This window comes from Cucurbita pepo, chromosome 1 (genome assembly GCF_057944985.1).
Source record: "Cucurbita pepo subsp. pepo isolate OVF chromosome 1, ASM5794498v1, whole genome shotgun sequence".
Lineage (NCBI taxonomy): Eukaryota > Viridiplantae > Streptophyta > Magnoliopsida > Cucurbitales > Cucurbitaceae > Cucurbita > Cucurbita pepo.
In genome coordinates this window covers 18,212,695-18,232,862 of record NC_141798.1, presented here as the reverse complement: position 1 = coordinate 18,232,862, position 20,168 = coordinate 18,212,695, and the positions used below count along the sequence as shown (strand labels likewise).

At 33.5% G+C, this 20,168-nt stretch overlaps 1 protein-coding gene, 1 long non-coding RNA gene and 1 pseudogene across 2 annotated transcripts; 2 read left to right on the top strand and 1 right to left on the bottom strand.

Moving 5' to 3' along the window:
• Positions 1-2,124: 2,124 nt before the first annotated feature.
• Positions 2,125-3,589, bottom strand: LOC111796856 (uncharacterized). Its single transcript, XM_023679647.2, has 2 exons — positions 2,967-3,589; positions 2,125-2,832 (listed from the first exon to the last, which is right to left on the bottom strand). Exons 1-2 carry the CDS (start codon positions 3,391-3,393, stop codon positions 2,150-2,152), a joined length of 1,110 nt encoding a protein of 369 aa, XP_023535415.2. The 5' UTR covers positions 3,394-3,589; the 3' UTR covers positions 2,125-2,149.
• A 5,678-nt stretch (positions 3,590-9,267) lies between these two features.
• On the top strand, positions 9,268-12,799 carry LOC111810993 (uncharacterized). Its single transcript, XR_015420833.1, has 4 exons — positions 9,268-9,649; positions 9,866-9,936; positions 11,061-11,126; positions 12,367-12,799. It is a non-coding gene; the product is annotated as an uncharacterized LOC111810993 (long non-coding RNA).
• A 4,989-nt stretch (positions 12,800-17,788) lies between these two features.
• LOC111791097 (protein ROH1D pseudogene) lies at positions 17,789-19,687 on the top strand (annotated as a pseudogene).
• The last annotated feature ends 481 nt before the right edge of the window (positions 19,688-20,168 follow it).

The following is a 20,168-nucleotide window of genomic DNA, read 5'->3' as shown; positions in this document are numbered from 1 at the left end:
CCTCGCATCTCTAGTCAATGATTAGGGTACGGTACGTGTTCAAACAGTCAACTCAATTATCTGATTTTCAAATTTTACAAAATAAATAAATAAATCATAAAAATTTCAAAAATATCCATAGTGGTTGTTCGTTAAAATTTCAAATTCCTTTTCAAAATTTTAAAATAATAATAAAATAAAAAAGTAATGTAACATTTTTAATAATGAATTTTGTAGAATTATATTGGGTATAAATATATATTAAAAAAATCATTACTTAAAATCCATTGTGTAAAATAAAAATAAAAAATTTGAAAAAAAAATATTTCTTTAGGAATATGATCTTGGTTTTATTAAATTAAAAGATTATTACTAAGATATTAATGGTTAACATAATTATAATTTAGTAATTGATGTAGAAAATGATTTAATTTTAGGAGATGGGCTTGTCTCATCTCTTAAAGCCCATTCCAATTATCTGTTGTGGGGAGTGGGCCTTATTTGGGCCCAGCCACCCGAGAAGCGGGCCCAGGAGTTTGCGTCAATGGGAGAGGCTTTGGGTCCCATTTCAATGGTCAACGCTGACTATCCATGACGTGGCAGCTCGAGCATTGGCTGATGAACCGAACTCGACAAAGACCCGTATCCTCTTTCATGGGTTCACACCGTACCCGATAAATTGGCGGTAGGTAAACGACCAATCGGTCCAACGCAAAACCCGACCGACCTAAAATATTTTAGTGGGACACGTGTGCGCGATTCTAAGAATTTCCCACGTGTCAGAATTTAGAGAATCAAGTAAGTTCGACGTGGTCCCACTCTCCTGAGATCGCTTTTGACCCGTCACTTATATTTTGCCCACGTCGTTAATAGTGACGTCAATAATAATTATTATAATAATAAGGAAAAGAAAAGGCATCATCGTTTTTTTTAATTATTTTATTTCTTGCTTCTTAAATAAGTTGAGAAAAGGACACGGCGAAAGGCTGTTCATGACGTAAACTTCAATAAAAGGGTATTCAAGTAAATTGAATATATGAATTTCTTTTTTATTTTTTAAATTATATGCGAATTTAATTTAGTTTCTTTCTAAAATTTTATATTTGAATATGTTCTAGAAGATCTTGTCCACGTGTTTCTCATATAGAAACATGTGTATCACAATTGCAAATCAGATAGTGAAACGTGGACACCTGATGGGACCATTTTTTTTTTCTTTCTAATTTCTAATTTATTTTTTAATATTGATGTCAAGTATTGGTCTATCAATTTGGTAAGAAATAAAACACCCATATTAATATCAAACAAAATTGTTTAATAAAATTTAATTAATTGACTGAAATTGACCAAATTGAATCAATTAAAATAAGTTAAAGCGTTTATTTTGACTATAATTTAAATCAAATAACAAATCATTAGGAAATTGCCAAGACAAATAACTAATTTTGTTCAATTGAAGTAAAAAAAATTACAACTAAATTAATAAAAAATACTCTCAAATTTTACCTTCTCTAAATATATATATATATATATATATATATATTTTTTTTTAAAAAAAATCTTTTAAGGCAAGGTAGGGTATTAATTAATTAATTTTAAAATATTTGATTACAACAGTACAAAAATGGTTGATTTTAAAATATTGTAGGATATTAATTAATTAATTTTAAAATCTAAGATTTAAGAGTTCTGTTCTTTTTTTTTTTTTTTTTTTTTGAAGTCTTAGTGGATTAAATTTAAAGAGAATTGAAAACGTTAATTTTTATTTAATATTCCAATAAAAATATTTTAAAATAAATGATGAAGTTCAAAGTAATTTTTATAACCTAACCTAAATATTTTTATGTCCACGTGTCGCCCTTAATATTAAATGTTTTTTTGGTTAATATATATATATATATATATATATATATATATATATATATATATATATATATATATATATATATATATATAAAAGATAACTAAAATGTTACCTCAGAACGAAGAAATGTCGATAAGATAATTATAAAAAAAAAAAAAACATGAAAAACTCGGAATAAAGATATAAAAAGAAATTATCGTCTACAAAATAAAAATGGATAAACTCTCGAGCAAAAATAAAATAATCCAAATTAAATATGCTTTTATTTTATTTTTGAAAAAAAAAAAAAAAAAAAAAACAGCGTAGTCAGCCCGATGACGGACCACCGGAATCATTCCACGACGTACCGGGGAAGTAATCGGAGCCGTCCTGGTTTTGATTTTGCGACCGCGGCGGCCGGAATAACCCCATTTGTTGCTGCTGCTGCTGCTGCGGCGGAATAAAAACAGAATTTGAAACAGAGGACAACGACGGCGCTGGCGCCGGCAAATATTGAAACGGAGTCAACTGCGCATTATAATACATCTGCTGCAGTAAACTCGAAGGTTGTCCAAGGAGGTCGCCGGAGCTTTGAAGAAAATTGGAATATTCCATGTAATCCCGGTAATTCTGTATCTGAAGCGCCGCCGTCCGTGGCGGAACAAATTGGGGGCTGGATATCGGAATGTGCTGCTGCTGCGGAGGAAGTAACCCGACATTTTCAGGGAAATTGAGTTTCGCTTTGTTTCCTCTGAATCGGAGAGCAGCTTCGTCGTATGCTCTAGCGGCAGCCTCCGCCGTGTCGAACGTCCCGAGCCAAACTCTAGCCGCCTTATGCGGATCACGAATCTCCGCCGCCCATTTCCCCCATGGCCGCTGCCGTACTCCTCTGTATCTTCTTCTTCTATCGCTAACAGCCGTAGCCGCGGCCGTCTCGCTCATCGGAGACGCCGCAACGGCGGTGCCGGGATTTGAAATTCCGGTGTATGGAATTGGAATTTCTTCTTTCACTACACAAAAAAAAAATCCAGATTAATTTCTTGTACTGTTCCATTGCTTAATTTTCTCTTCCACATTTATTTTCTAAAATTTTAAAATCCAAATATAATTAAATTGAAATTTCAAGCTCGGCTCTGTTACGAACCTGCAGTAATTACGGCGGAGGAAGATTGTCCATTAAAAACCCGCGGAAGAGAATCAAAATTACGCTCTGTTTCTGCATTTTCTCCTTCACGTAGTCGTTTCTGCCCAACCCAAGAACTCATCGCCGACACATAGCTCGGTTCCGACGAGAAACTCGACAGCGGCGAAGAAGTCGACGTTGACGATGAAGACGAAAAAACCTGCCCGCCGCTGTAGTTTGAGTCGGCTGCCCCCACCCCAGACACCACATCGGTTAACACCGACACCATCGCCGACACCTCTCCGACAGCGGAATAATAATCGCCGTCATTTTGTTGACTGTAGAATAACTTTTTGCCGTTATCACCGTCGCCATCGCCGCCGCCACTTGGAAACGGTCCCAAGTCACCTCCAATTCCTCGCCGATTCGCCACCTTGAACAAGCACATGCAAAATCCTGGGAAAATTCGAGAGAAAAAAAAAAAAAAAAACAGAGGCTGTTGATTTTGATTCCAATTCCTCGCCGATGTTTGTTGTAAGGAATTTAAACGCGCGGCCGAAGTATGAACAGTGATTCTCTGTTTTTAAGAATTAGATTTGGAACTCTGTAATTAGACCCAACCTTCTTATTATTATTATTTAAATATTTTATTTATTTATTTATTTTACGGATTAAAATGGGAAATTCAGATACGAATTTAAAATTGTCGGTTTTTAATTTCCCGTAAGAGAGTTCATATTGGAATTGTTCTCTCTGTTTTGCCGACTGAGAATATGGGCACAATAATTCTTTTATTCTTTTATTCTTATTTTTTATATGATTATTTATTTTTCCAAATAAAAAAATAGCATTTATTACGCCTCGAAAATATTAGACCCAAACAATTAAATGAGACCGACGTATTAAAATTTTCGAAATAAAAAAAACATTATGAAGAATTGTCGTAAAGATTTGGTAAATAATATATTATTTGACACTATAAAAGAGATGGACATGAATGAACTGCAGAGCAATCTTGAAGATAAAATGACTAAAAAAATGTTCAAGAGAATTAAGAGTTGTTATCTATATTATCTGTACCAACAAAGTGCACATTCTATTGTTCTATTGTAGCAATTCTATGTTAGGTGACGTGGAATGCATATGAGTGAGAACAAAACATGTTTGAAAGTTTGTGTGGATAGTCTTTACATTTTCAGTCTTAAGTAACGAAACCTAACCACGTTGCAGGAAGATGCCGAGACAACTAAATGCCGAATCTGTCAGAATAGTCTTTATTTTCGAGAGTTACAGGATACTGAGAGAATCAGTTGTTGAATTTGATTCGGGAGAATTATATACTCACCAAGTTATTATACATGAATTATAAACGCGAATGCAATATTTTATTATTTATTTATTTTTTATTATTATTATTATTTATATAATTTAAATTTGACCTTCACTATTTTCTTTGGAAAATTTTGTATTTAAATAAAATAATGAGCACATGTAAATTAATATATAAAATAAATAAAGGATTTTGGGAAATTCCCCATCACTAAAGTAGTTAAGGAAAAATTAAAGCAAAGAAAAGTACATATCAAGAACAATTTCAACTTACCACTTTAATTTCTTTATTTATTTCTTTATTTGGTTTCACACATTTATTTTCAAAATAAATAAATAAATATAATAATTAAGAATTTATATATTCTCATCAATTTCATAGCATAATATATTTTTCGGGCCGAATTTTTAACGAGCTAAGAGAGCTTATTGATAATTTGGGTCCGAAAGATTATCTCTTATTTCATAAATCTGCCCTACTTTTGTACCGTTAGATACAAAATTATCAAAGTCTACAGCGATCAGAAGGTCTCTGTCTTAAAAAAGGAACAACGCTAAAAAGCTATTTCTAAAATAAAAGAAAAGTACGTGTTCAAACATAGCACTTTTTAGTTCTTTTTATGGTTTCACACACATTTATTTACAAAAATAAATTTGGGAATATTAATGATTATGTCATGCTAATTATTATTCTATCCGAGCTTGATTTGAATGAACCGTTAAAACTAACCGTTATGAAGTGGTATGCGGGATTATGATGTAATGTTTGAGTTGTCAACTAACCTCTTACAGTGAACTGTCAGGATTTATAGGGTTAGTACGTGGAGATTATTAGAAGGTCGCTAGTAACTTTTACTATTGAATTGTCTAGATTGATAAGGCATGCATATGTCTCTCAGTAGTTGGTCGAGGCCCGAGATCGCTCGCCAACTAATATCTAATATCGAGTTATGTAAATAAACATGGTCCATAGTAGTTGGCGGGTTAACCATATGCACCCAGTAACCGAAACTCCAATAAATTATATGATTAACTGTGACCTTATAGAAATGATACTTGAACTTACATGGCTCGTGCAAAGGCTTGCGAGAGCATCGAGACTATAAAGCAAGAATAGAACCCAACGTGTTTGGTTATAATAATCATTATCTACATTATGTCACTTTCTTTGAACGAGAACCATTTTATGAACGGTTTATTGTGAAATCTTACGATAGTATTTTTTAAAATAATTTATTTTATTTTATTTTGAAGAATAGTTATAATTAGACATTTTGTTTATTTTATTTTTTATTTTGTCATGGGTTCACTTTTTTGGTTTTTTAAAGACATGTTTGTCGTCAAATCTTAGGGCAGAACATGAATAAAATAAGAACTAAAGAAATACAAAATTTTGTCGTGCTACATACTTTAGTTTTATTCTAACATGTTTTTTTTTTCAGCAAATCCAATGATTAAAAAAAAAAAAATTATAGAGGTGTACGTACAATTTTATAACTCAATTAATACGAACTATCTAACTTAACCATGGTAAACTTTTTCGGTTTGGGTTGAGTTGAATTATTAAAAAATCTAAAATTTTGTTCGATTTGTGGGTTGACATTTTTTTTTATCGAATAAACTCAAAAATAGGGTTATAATCCAACCCTACCGTACTTTTAAAAATATTATGAATATTTAAAATTTGTAACTTATAATAGTGATGATATGCTCGATATTTAAATTTTATAAAATTCTCGATTAGTTCAAAAGATTTTTCAACTCAGCTAAACTTAACTTATGTTCATCCATAAAATAACTGGATTAAACTTTGACGAAAGTAGACCCAAATAGCACATTGATTAAATCTCTATGTTGTGAAATGGTTCGGGTCTAGGGAGCGTTTGAGCTTAATTCTACGAGTTTAAAGAGGAAAAAAGGCTTTATAAAAGCGACTTTTTCCATTATCAATCGCCTTGGAGAAGAATTGTAGGTCACCTCTCTTCTTCTCCAAGAGAACATTGAATCTCAGCCCTACATTTGATTCTACGATTTACGAGCTCGACAATCTTGTTTTATCTCTTTGGTCGAGCCTTAAAAGGGTTCATTTGTCATTCCATCTCGAATATTCTTCGGAAGACCTCTTTCATTCACTCGAATGAATTCAAAATTATGAAGATGAGATTTCCACGTGAAGTCAAACTTTGAATCTACGTCGATGTCAACGTGTTGAAAGTGGGGCCCACTTAAGAAGCTCCATTGGCACCGTCAACCAATCATGAAAGGGCTTGAAAATTTATCGAAGGCCACTCCAGCCTAATCCATTTATAAAATTAAAATTAAATAAACTCAAAATAATAATAATAATAATAACACGTGGATTTCATTTTGTTTTCGAGGATGAATTTAATTTTAAACTATGAAAAATATTTATAAATTTCTTAATCCAACTAGACATATTAATTATTTTTATAATTTCATTTAAAATTTTAATGTATTTATGAATAAACTCCACAATAATGGGTCAGACATTTATTTATAATCAATAAATAAATAAAGCCAAAATATACGAATATTAAATAAAAAAAATTATAATAATATAGACCTGATATATATTCAACATAATTTAATGACAAGAAGCACAAAATTGACCATTTATTTAAATATTACGTAATTTCCTTTCACATTATTCAATTAATTTTTAAATTTTAACGTGAATTATTTATCATTTTCTTATGGTTATTTTAAATTTAATTTCATAACGAAATTAAAGCCTTTGAATTTGTTTGACTTTTCAAAATTATTATGAACAACCAATTTTAAATAATAATAATCATAATAATAATCATAATAATCCCAATTTAGACTAATTATATTGAAATAGACATAGAGCAACCCATTAAAAAATTCTATTAAAATTAATTAATAAAAATAATATTTTCCATCACGTTTAAAACAAGTGTCTACCTTTTAAATAAAAAAAAAATATATATATATTTAATAAATAATTATTACTTTATTGATTGCAAATAAAATATTAAATTGTCTGTTTCATACTTTAAATTATTTATATATAATTTATAATCTATATTGATTTTATTTGCTTTCGGTTGCTTTTCTTTTGGCTTCTAGGCTGACTGTTCTGTCGGCTAATTATTTTTTAATAAGCATAATTAAACTATTATTAAATTTAATAAATATTTATGATTTTAAGTAATTATATGGATTAAATTTAAAGTGAGTCTAAATATTTATTTAAAACAAAAAATAAATTGGATAATTTATTGGAGAACCAAATAGAAAAGTGCAGGGGTGGATTCGCACGTGCGGGGGAAGAATAATTAAATGGAGAAACTTAGTCGGTGGTGTGCCGATCTCGCACACGTGCGAGAATATAAATCAATAAAAAAAAGAAGTCATAATTTTAAGAATACACGTCATAATTAAATTAAGATTTTAATATGACACACCATTTTAATCCTCGATTAAATTGTTTATTATTTTATTTATTTGAATCGAATTATTTAATTTAACAAATAATAAAAGTTGAAATTTTATGTTAATTAGTCTTTAAAATTTAAATTTTAAAATCAATTTATTTTTAAGAAAATAATTTAATTTATTACTTGTACGGAGAAGCAATAATTATGCTTAACAATTTGAATTTTGCTCACCATTAATATTAGGATAAATATTTGTCGTATAGTGTTTGGATATTTTGGATTTTAGTTAAAATATATATTTTTGGGGCAAAGTTTGCATATAATTAATATTCTATTTAAAAAATTAAAAGCTCATGCATGAATCTAAATCTTTTAAAATCCATTTTTTTTCTAATTCACATCCAACTAAAAGGGTATAATGGTAATTTCATCCCCTCTTTCCAAAATATATAATTCAATTTTCTTTTCGAATAATAATTATATATTTTTAATAAATTTTATTAAGAAGGTTAAGATCATTTTCCCTTTCTCCTCCGCCAAACAAACCACTCAGCTAGGTTTCATGGTCAAGATTAAGAAAAAGTTAAAAGACTGCTCTCCGTAAAAATAAATGATAAATTTTTTTGTAGAGATGAACATTAAAGTAGGAGCGGATGGTGGGGACGAGAAAACTTTCCCATCCTCTCCTTGTTTTATTTGTTACCGAGACCTTAATAGAGTTATAAATTCATATTCAAATTTTCTATAGAGTTAGGTGATATAAAAATATATATAACGAAATTTATTTTGAATACTTTTAATTTTATATCTTTAATTTATCTATGGGCTTGTTAAAATTTTGACCAAGAAAAAGAAGAAGCTTCCATTAGTTTTATAGGATAAAATACAATAAAATAAAATAAAATAAAATAAAATGTATATAGCTTGAGGTTGACTTCATTCAGAGTATTTGGCCTTTTAATCCAACTTTATAAACAATTAAATGTCGTTATACAAATAGTTTAATGTAACTTTATTCGCCGCAATTTAAATACATTCACATATTAACTGTCACGATTTTGTAATTTATTCCAGATCAAAAAATAAATAATTTAAATAATATTGCTCAGTCATCAGCAACGGCTGGAATAGCTCAGTTGGTTAGAGCGTGTGGCTGTTAACCACAAGGTCGGAGGTTCAAGCCCTCCTTCCCCTTAATCGAACTCATTTGGAGTCTTAGTCATTTTTTACTACCTTTGAGAGGCTTGATTCCTTTTGTTTTGTAGTCCTTTGTTCGACATTTGAGGATTTACCAATGTATTGACACGACTAAGTTTAGACATGACTCTGATACCATGTTAGACGTGAGGAATCACCAATCTATTGGAACGACTAAGTTTAGACATGACTCTGATACCATGTTAGACGTGAGGAATCACCAATCTATTGGCACGACTAAGTTTAGGCATGACTCTGATACCATGTTAGACGAACACGACTCTCCACAATCACAATGGTATAATATTATCTACTTTGAACCTAAGCTCTCTTCCCTTTTGTTTGGGCTTCTCCAAAAATGACTAAGTTCAATCGAGAGTTTTTTTTTGTTTTTGTGGACTTTCATCGTCCAACTGAGTATTCTGCTTCCAATTCACCGGCAGAGATTTTTCTACCCTAAGCCATGGCTCCGACTGCAGCAAACCAAAGCAACGTTGAAGGCGAAGAAGAGTCTGAGGAAAGCGGTTGTGCCGCCTACTCTCGTCGGCATTCCTTCTCCCGGAAACCTCCAGCCACTCGTCTCACCCTCCATTAACGCATCTCTCCTTCTTTACCGGCTATTCATCAACCCTAAGCTCTTTTTTTTTTTTCCATCTCTTTCAATGTCTCTCAAGCTTTCTCACTCTTTAGGTTAGTCCGGATCGTTCTTCGTGCTGGCTCCTCATCGCTTCCGGTTCCCGCGTTTTTGAACTCCAGGTATGCTCGCTGCTGTCTGCTGAGTTTCTCTTGAGCGTATTGGTGCTGTGAAATGCGAAGTAATGGGAATGTGTTGCTCTGGTATCTAGTTTTATTTGTTTGTAATGTAGTTGGAATGTGTAGACGTGCTGGATTTTGTTTCTGTTTTATTTATTTATTTTCCTTTTGTTTTGTGTAAAATATTGAATGCAGTATATTCCACTTTATTTTCTGTAGATTTCCATGGAAGAATAGAATCATCAGTCATCGAGGGAAAGAATAGCTTACTGATCCTTGAACAGACGAAGGTATCATAATATATGGTAGTTTTGGTCATGTTATAACACTATTTGCTTAAGGTTCTGTATTTGATATTCATAATAGAAAGTGTAGAAGATGATAGGTTGGAACCCAGGGATTCATGATCCTACTTACCATGATAGAGATTCATTTTGGGCTGAGAAAAAGGGTAGCTACCTCCTCAAGTAGCCTATATACAATCCCCTACTGAAAAATGAGGATTGAGGATTTTTTATATACAGAAGAGGAACCTCCCTCTTTTGGCCAAATGGATTTGACGTTTTTACCAAGAAAAGGATGTTAGGAATCACGACTCTCCACAATGGTATGATATTGTCCACTTTGAGCATAAGCTCTCATGGTTTTGCTTTGGGCTTCCCCAAAAAGCCTCATACCAATGGAGACAGTATTCCTCCCTTATAAACCCATGATCTTCCACTAAATTAACCAATGTGTGACTCACTTCCAATAATCTTCTTCCAATAATCTTCAACAAATGATGCTCTGACATAGAGTTATTTCTGAAAATTTTGGTACTAGCCACTATTATCTCAAGCCAGACAGAGTTTTTGTACAAACTTCCAAGGAGCCATGGAGTCTATTCAAAATTTGTTGAATCTGGTTTACAATCATATTGTAGTTAAGAATAGGGAGAGGAGACAAAACTCTATTTTGGGAAGATGCTTGGTTGGGAGCACAAAATTTTCAATCTTAGTATCCCTCTCTTTACTATCCTTCCCTTAGGGCCTTACTTTTAAGCTTATTAATTTTGTCATTAGTTGAATTCTTGAACATCTGTTCTATCTTCCTCTGCTAAAAAGATTAAGATCTTGTCTTTCTGTTTTTATGATGTCTGTTTCAGACTCTATTGATATGATAATCGGTTCATATGGTTCTTGCCTACTTTCATTAAAATGCTAATGGGTTCATATGATAATGATCGTACTTTAGTGAACCGGCATAACAATGATATCTACACTGCATATTGGTGGGTAGATCTGCCATTAGTTGATGGCTGATGTTCAATACGACACATTCTTGTTGATTTTAAATTTGTTTTTATACATTCTTTACACATTTGTGTAATTTCCTTATTTGTACTGTTACCAATGCCCATTGTTCTTATTTGCAGATTATGGGACTGACCTTCTCATCCATCCACTCTGTTTCCATTTATGTCCAGGGAGTTGACTATGAGGTAAGCTTCTCAATTAATTTGGATCTTTCTGTCAACTATAAGGGTCACGGAGTCTCTCTTAAGGGAAACAATCGTATTGAATAATGAAATAAAATGGAGTAGAGACTCCAACACCTAAAGGTGGGTTACAAAAAAAGAAGTCATTTGTTACGAGAGTTTAAATACCTTAAAAACCTCTCTTGGTAGATTCGTTTTAAAAATTTGAGATCTGCTAGTGGTAGACTTGCGCTGTTATACACCATATTGTTGAGCTTTGAGCAAGTGTTCCTTCATTAACTTTCACGCACTGTCCCGCTCCCTTAATTGTTGATCCACCTCAAAAACCTATCCATCCACTTGATATGGTAAAATAGTAGGTGGTGACTGCCCATATACAACTTCAAATGGTGTGGCTTTTAACTCGTATGAAATGAGATTTTGTAACTAAACTCCTTCACGTTTAAATCCCACCCCTGACCGACTTGGATTGACTGAAATTGTATGTGTTGCTCCAGCCCCATCGGTCTTAATGGTCGATGTTGGGCTTATGGTTCCAAACTTTGGACTAAAGTTCCCTTCTTGGTGGATCGATTTATCTTCAATCTTATGAGCCATCTCTATCTGCCTCGTGAACCCAATAGGTAAATTTACCCCTAATTCCATTTTAATATCGTCACTCAACCCATCAATGAATTTTCCTTCTAGGGTGTCGTCATCTAATGCTTTCAATGGGGTCAAATATTCTTCAAAATTTTCGATATTCTTGCTCACTGTTGTTTCCTGTCACAAGGAAAAAAAAATCTCCTGTCCCATGCTCTGATTGACCGTCGATGCTCTACCCACAGATGCCAATCAAATGCTTGGCCCTCCAAGCACAACACCGTGGCCTCGAATTTTTCGATTCTGACAAACGATTGACCACATAGAATTGCTCCACCTGATGCAATCTTCCCTAAGGATTCCTTCCACCGAAAGCCAATATCTCCAATTTTAGATAGAATTATTTTACGAAAAATTATGTGTTTGAAAGTGATGCATGTTTGGGTCTCATTTAGTCAGGTTAGTATAAGTCAAAACTTGTGAGTGGAGTTTGTCAAATGTATCATTAGTCTCCATGTTTTATTATTTTTGAAAAAAATATTTTACCATGTTTTTCTCATAAATATTTAAATATCACAAGCATTTATGCAACAATGATCCTAATTTGTCGAAGTTCAAAATGCCGAGTTATTACAGGTGTTCTAGGCAGGAGTTATTACAGGTGTTCTAGGCAGATGGTGTGATTCAGGTAGCATCTTCTTGGCGTATGTTGCTAACGTCAACGACGACACATCAAATGGTTTCATCAATGGCCTTTCCCGACTACTTCCCTCTACTGTCTTCTCTTTAACGGTACTCTTCCTACTGATATCAATAATGTTAAGTTAGTTCTAAAGCAGCTAGTTAGGTTTTAGTCAAACAATCCTTTTATTTATTACTCATCAATTATGCATGTGTCTACTAGTACTGATCCAGCAGTTTGCTTTATACATTGTTTGGTGATTCTAGTACCCTTGCACATGAGGTAACCTCTTACTCTACGTATTATTTAAGGAACTCAATAGTAGTTACACTGATGAGGTTGTACTTTGTTCTCACCCACCCCTTTTTGAATAATAGTAAACACCGATGAGGTTGTACTTTATTCTCATCCACCCCTTTTTGAGTAATAGTAATTGTTAGGAATCACGAACCCTCCACAATGGTACGACATTGTCCACTTGGAGCATAAACTCTCATGTTTTTGCTTTTGGTTTTCTCAAAAGGCCTGTATTCCTTACCTATGAACTCATGATCATCTCTTTAATTAGTCGATGTGGACTCCCTACCAACGATCCTCACCAATAATATTACTACTAATGGGGGAGGAAAGCAGTGTTCCCCAGCCATAGAAGATACAAAAAGAAAAAAAGAAAACTTCTAATTGGGAAAAAGACAAAGCAGCAACTTTGACCAATTCGAACCAAAAATCTTTAAAGACTTATCTCCACTGTTCCTGCTCGGTCTTCTTTCAATACTCTTCCAATTGGAGCCATTATCACTAGTTTGACTCCCTTTCTCATAGACTTAATTTTTGTTATGATCTTTTATTCTTTCAGTTCAGTTCTTCGCAAGAAAATCTTTCAATATACAACTACTAGGTAGGGATTTAGACTCTCACTATCATGGTCAGTTTGGTCTATTTCAATTTCATTGGTTGGGGTGAAGCAAATCTGAATGAAATGGAATCTTCAAATCAATCAAACAGTCTTAGCAACAAGGAACCGCTTGATTGGACTGGGTCATTTGCGATAGCCTTTTGGCAAATGAAATCAATAACTTACTAGGAATAGGACAGACTTGAAAGCCATGGGCGTGTGGTCCTCAACCCTTCATTTTGAGGCTTTCTAAACTTTGGTTATGAACATTTCAAAGTCAAAAAGGGTCAAAAAAGCTGGATTTTGGGGCTTTTGCTTCCGTTCTCCAGATGGGTAGCTTTGCTGGGGTTTTAATCCCCTTCTTTCATCACAGCAACCTGGAAAACCTAACAAATTGTAGGCCCCTCCCTCTGGTATCTTCCATCCGATCAAACAGCTCACCAACTACCATCTTTTTACATTATCTAGTTTGCCCCCATCTTAGCTGTTCTTCCATCACATATCTTCCCGTCACATCTTTTCTCTCCTCCCTTTTTATCTCATCTTTCTAAATTCTTTAAAGGCTCTATTTTTATTTTGAATTTTGCATAAAAATCATAGATTTGATTGTTATAAACCAAACCCACCCCAGTAGATATTGTCTTTTTTGAGCTTTTTCTTTTGAACTTCCCTTCAAGAATTTTAAAACGTGTATGTTAGGAAGAGGTTTCCACACCCTTATAAAAAAATGTTTCATTCTCCTTCTTGACTGATGTGAGATCTTACAATCCACTCCCTTCAGGGCCCAACGTCCTCGCTGACACTCGTTTCCTTCTCATCTCATAATCCACCTCCTTTCGGGTGTAGCGAGCTTGTTCCCTTCTCCAATCAATGTGGGACCCCCAATATTGTGAGATGAGAAGGAGATGAATGCAAGCGAGGACGCTGGGCCCAAAGGGGGTGGATTGTGAGATTGGAAAATGAAACATTCTTCATAAGCATGTGGAAACCTCCTGCGTTTTAAAAACCTAGAGAGGAAATCCGAAAGGAAAAATCCAAAGGGGACAATATCTACCAATAGTGATGGGCTTGGGCGGCTACATTGAATCTCCATTCCACATGTTAGAATTAAATAAACGAGGAATTTCCTCTTTATAGTTTTTTTATATCTGTAGTGCATAAATGTATGAGATTTGAAATTTTCTTGAATGATTATTAAAGACAAGGTCAAAACTAAAATAGGATTTAAAACTGATAAAAGTATAGACTAGTTTGGAATGGTTGTTGAATTATTCAGAATTCTTATGAAATTCTAGAAGATGAAGCCATGATTTTGTGGTATACATTTCACACGTGTAGCAAGACTTTAAAGATTGAAAGCTTACAGATTAAAATATTACTAAAATATATGATAACAGTGATTGATCTAAAAGTGCTTGAATTTTTCTTTCCTTTTTATATTTCCGAAGTGAAACCCAACGAAATAGTCAACTCTTTCAACCATCCTTTTCCAGGATTAATTAATCTTAGCATGATGATAATGGCTCGTAATTATGGGGATGCCTCAATAATTTTAGTAATTAACGTAATTAATATTCAGGCCTTGTTTGATCTTTTTGGTCTTATTCTTTTTATTTGAAAAAAACGAAAGTGTTAATTAAAATTAAAAAAAAAAAAAAAGGTTTTTGTGATATTTATTGCCTAAAATTTTGGTCTAAAGAACCAAAAAAAAAAAATATATTATATATATATATATATATATATATATATATATATATATATATATATATATATGTATATTCTCCCTATTCAATGTTATATACGGTGAGCCGTTGTTGTTTCTCCCTTGCTTGCTTATATAAGTCTCTTTCAAAAATTTCTCTGTCCTCGTTTTCTAAAGCCTTCTTTTAAATCGAGGCCAGAGGTTCGAGCATACGTCGTTTGGCTGTAGGCGACTATATATATATATATATATATATATATATATATATATATATATATATATATTTCTTGCTTATTAGCTAAATGAGAAGTCACTAATCCAATTCCAAACATTTTGCATTTAGACCTCTCAATTTCTAGCTTTTTACACCACCTCACCTTACCTCTTCTTTTTGGCCCCATTCCCTTATTTATTTATTTATTTATTCAATTATCAGCAATATCTAATCATATATTTTTTTGGACCACAAAATGCCTCCTATCAACAAAATATCAAGGTCCCACACCTCTATTTTTTACTCTAATTATTATTATTATTTTCCTATAAAAATAATTTGTTCTTTTTTCTTTTTTCTTTTTCTTTTTCTTTTTGTCCCATTAAAATATTTCAGTCTGCCTTTTTGTCACATTGCTTTAGTTTTTCAGAGGAACAAAAGCTTGGTGCCCAAGTTTGGTTTAAATAATTTATATTGATTTGATTAATGAAGGCAAAAAATAATTTAAATAAAAGTATTATTTTTTCAATTTTCTTTATTTTTTTTATAAATAAAATGAGAATATAAAGACAGATAAAGAAGATGAAACCATCGCTCATATTTATAAAAAAATTAATACTATCTATTTATTTCCAAAATTTATTTTAATCGGTATATTTAAAAAAGCCTTATTATCCATATAAAAGTTTAGGATTTAAATTGATTTAATTGTTAACCTAAAATCTCGAAAATCGAATAAAAATCATTAGGCTCATAGAAATAAAGTTATTATTATTATTATTATTATTATTTAAGGACTCATATAAATAAATAAATAAATATCTGTATAATTTTTCCATACATTGTACATTTTTTTTTTCATATTTAAATAAATATCACATTTAAATACACATGTGCTTATTAATGAAATTTGAAGCAAAGTGGAAACATTCAAGTATCTTAGGGGCTATTCTAAAAAAGAAAATTATCTTAGGGACCTTTTCTAAATATAATAATAATAAATAAATAAATAAATAAATAAAGTATAATAAGGACATTCTCTTCACCTGGTCAGATTCAATCATTCATCTATTTAACTGAAATAAATTCCATTATTTTGCCCATTTAAATAAATCCAAATTTAGTTTATTCTATTATGGTATACAATTAAATAAAGTAAAATAAAGAGAGAAAATTTAAGAGATTTTGTCAACATTTTAAACCATATAAGTCCAAATTAAATGTTGTTTTAATTTAATTTATTTTTTTTCTATAGACGACACGTGTACTTATTTAATTTAATTTAATTCAAGAAAAATTAATATTAATTTTGATGGGAAAAAAATATTATAGAATTATTTGTAGCCATTAAAGATGACATTACAAATATCAATACCAAAATTAAATACGTTTTTAATATAGTTTAGCTATAATTTTCTTCACCTTTTATTAAAATTAATAAAATAAGTAAAAGCATGAAGAAAATTATGCCGAAAATTTGGGTCGAAGCCCCATATGTCTTGATGCCATCCCGGGGCGTCGTTGGCCATTGAAACTCATTTGTCAGACTGTCGAGAATAGGACCGCGTGTCGCTCATCTCATTGGGACTTCCTGAACATCCATCCATCTGGGTTCTATCGAGGCGTTGGCCTTCTCATGCCCATGTCGTGTCATTTATGAATACCGTGCCGGATAGTGAATGTATGTAGCAACTTCCAACACGCGAGGCTGGGGCGCAATATTGGACCATAAAAACAAGTACGAAAGACCAAGAAAAAAAAGTAATAAAGCTTGGCCAAAGCTGAGTTTCCCTAGTTGGACACGAGGTAAGAAGTCCAACCTAGTCCTTTTTTTACCTAATTCAAAAAGGGATTACGAAATATTCTAGAAGGGTCATATAAAAATGTTATTGCATTAAATTTTTCATACTAACTCAATCATCAAATTTCATGTATCAAACTCTTCCCTACAGGATGTTCTTAATAGTAAGATACGTTCTTTCCCTTGAAACAAATTTTATCATTGTTGTCAGTAAACATCATGTATGTTTTGTTAACGCCAATACGTATCAAATTTGTAACATTCCAAGCCTACTAATAGCAGATATTGTCCTTTTTAGACTTTCCATATCAGGTTTTCTCTCACGGTTTTTAAAACATGACTCTTTAAGAGAAGCTTACTCTACACCCTTACAAAAAATGCTTCGTTCCCTTCTTCAACCGATATGGGATCTCACAATCCACCTCATTCGGGGCCTAGCACCCTCGCACGCACTCGTTCCACTCTCCCATTTAAGTGGAATCTCACAAAATTAATAATATAACCGAAAATTTACAATATTAAAAATTAAAAATTAAAAATTAAAAAATGTTGCATTTTGTTTAATTTAAGTAATAATTAGATACATAGTTGTTGGAGTATTTTGAATGAGTCCTTAAATTTTATAACATACATTATGTAAGGTTGATGGATGTCGTATTCACATTTAATGTATTATAGCGGTGGTACCTTAATTTTATATTACACTATTTGAGAAAATAATAATATTTAATGATTAATAAAAAAAAAAAAAGAAAAAAAAAAGAAAAGGGAATTTGTTAAAATTTGATTTTCAATTTCAACTGCCGTAGGGGAGATACGCGGTCCTGAATTCTCCCAATAAAAGGGGCGGCCGCTAGGTTTTCCATCTCAAACGAGTTCTTCTCTTCATCAAATCGTATATTTTCAATCTATCGATCGTTTCTTTTCTCTCTCTAATCCCTGTTCTTAGATTGTAGCGGTTGAATTCGGATCTTGGTTTGAAATTTTGGCGTTGATTTAGGTGAGTGGGTGATCGGTGTGGTGTGAATTGAATTGGGGGGGGGGGGGGGGGAGGGAATTCTTTTTGGAGTTCTGTGAATTTTGAATTGGTTGAAGGGGGATTATTGATTGAGTTATTTAATTTGTTTGTTCGGTTGGGGAATTTGGCGATTAGGGTTTTGGGTTCGTGATATGTGAAAGGAGTTTTTTCGTGTGAAGATGCCAGCTACTGATTATCAGGGTTCATCGGCTGCTTGGGGTGTTCGGCGAGATCAGCTTTACGCTATGACTGATTCTCCGACGTCTCATGAACAGGATCTTGACGGGTTTCAGAGGCAAGTTGCTGATCGGTTCTTAGAGCTTGCGTCGGTTGGTGCTGATGATTTGCTTTCCTTGTCTTGGGTTCAGAAGCTTTTGGATTCGTTTTTGTGCTGTCAGGAGGAGTTTAAGCTCATTCTCGACAGCCAAAAATCTCTAATCTCTAAAGCTCCATTGGATCGATTGGTTGCTGATTATTCGGAGCGTAGCGTTAAGGCGCTTGATGTGTGTAATGCGATTCGTGATGGGGTTGAGCAGCTACGGCAATGGCAGAAGCTCTTGGAGATTGTTGTCAGTGCGTTGGACAATTGTAATCACCAGAAAACTCTTGGGGAGGGCCAATTTCGTCGCGCTAAGAAGGCCCTCACCGATTTGGCTATCTGTATGCTTGATGAGAAAGATTCGCATACCTCTTTCCTTGCCCACCGCAACCGTTCTTTCGGACGGAACAATGTCACGAAAGATCCACGGTCTTTGGGCCACTTTCGATCTCTGTCATGGAGCGTTTCGCGATCGTGGTCGGCCGCACGGCAGCTACAATCGATTGGTAACAATTTGGCGGCCCCTAAAGCGACTGAGCTTTTGGCTACTAATGGGCTTGCAGTTCCTATTTTCACCATGAACATGGTGTTATTGTTTGTAATGTGGGCGCTGGTAGCGGCTATTCCTTGCCAGGATCGTGGTTTGCAGGTTCATTTCTCGTTGCCTCGGAGTTTCCCATGGGCGGCTTCAATCCTTCAACTCCATGATCGAATTGTGGAGGAGTCCAGGAAGAGAGATCGAAGGAATTCCTGTGGGCTGTTGAAGGAGATTCATCAGATCGAAAAGTGCACGCGTCTCATGAATGATTTGGCCGATGCAGCTCAGTTCCCGTTGGCTGAGGAGAAAGAAGCAGAGCTGAGACAGAGAGTGCAAGAGCTAACCGGGGTTTGTAATACTCTGAGGACTGGATTGGACTCAATGGAGCGGCAGGTGAGGGAAGTTTTTCACAGGATTGTTCGCAGCAGGACTGAAGGGCTAGACTCTTTGGGACGAGCTAACCACTCTGAATAGAATCGTTGGTGTTTCAGAAACATGTTCTACTTGGGTTTTCTGGTTTCTAGGAATAAGAGAAAGAACAGAGGATGGAAATATGAAGACGAAGAGTGACGATTATGAAATGGTGAGGGGGCTCTGTATTTATTTACTCATAGCATATATTGTGTAAAGAAAATTGGATTTGAAAACATTGGCATGGATCTTCTCCATCGTCGTCGTGGTAATGTCATATTTATCAGCCCATGGCTGACATGTATCGTTCATTGTTACACAGTTGTCTGTTGATCCATGTGTTATACGAACTCTACTGCAAAAGATGACATTATTGTCAAAATTTTCATTTGTTTCTGTCAATTTAGACATGCTCTGTGTGTTCTTCTTCTAGATCTTGTGAGAAAATCTTAAGAGTTCGTGCACTCTGGAAATCTTATTTGTTTCAGGGATAGCTTCTGTAAAACTCTCTTCAATCCCATTGTAATTGGGATCTCTTACTTGTTTTATGAGATGAGAAGGGGAACTTCCTCTCTTCTCCTTCCCAATAAACCTCCTTGGGAAGTATGATATAATCATTTCGAACGCCGAAGTCTTCTTCGATCCTTTTGGATTGATTTGCATATAACGTTTTGATGCACTGTAAAGACAGAATGAAGTGTTGCTGCTACGGCTGTTTCCACGAACAGAGGATCAAAATTTCAGTGGAACATGTTACGCAATGACAAAGCAGTTTCTCAAACAAACCCATTAGTATTTTTGTTGTTTCTGTGACCAGATCAATGAATGTGTTTTAGTTTGTCTGAATTTCTTTGTTAAGTTGCCCAATAGGATGGGAGAATCT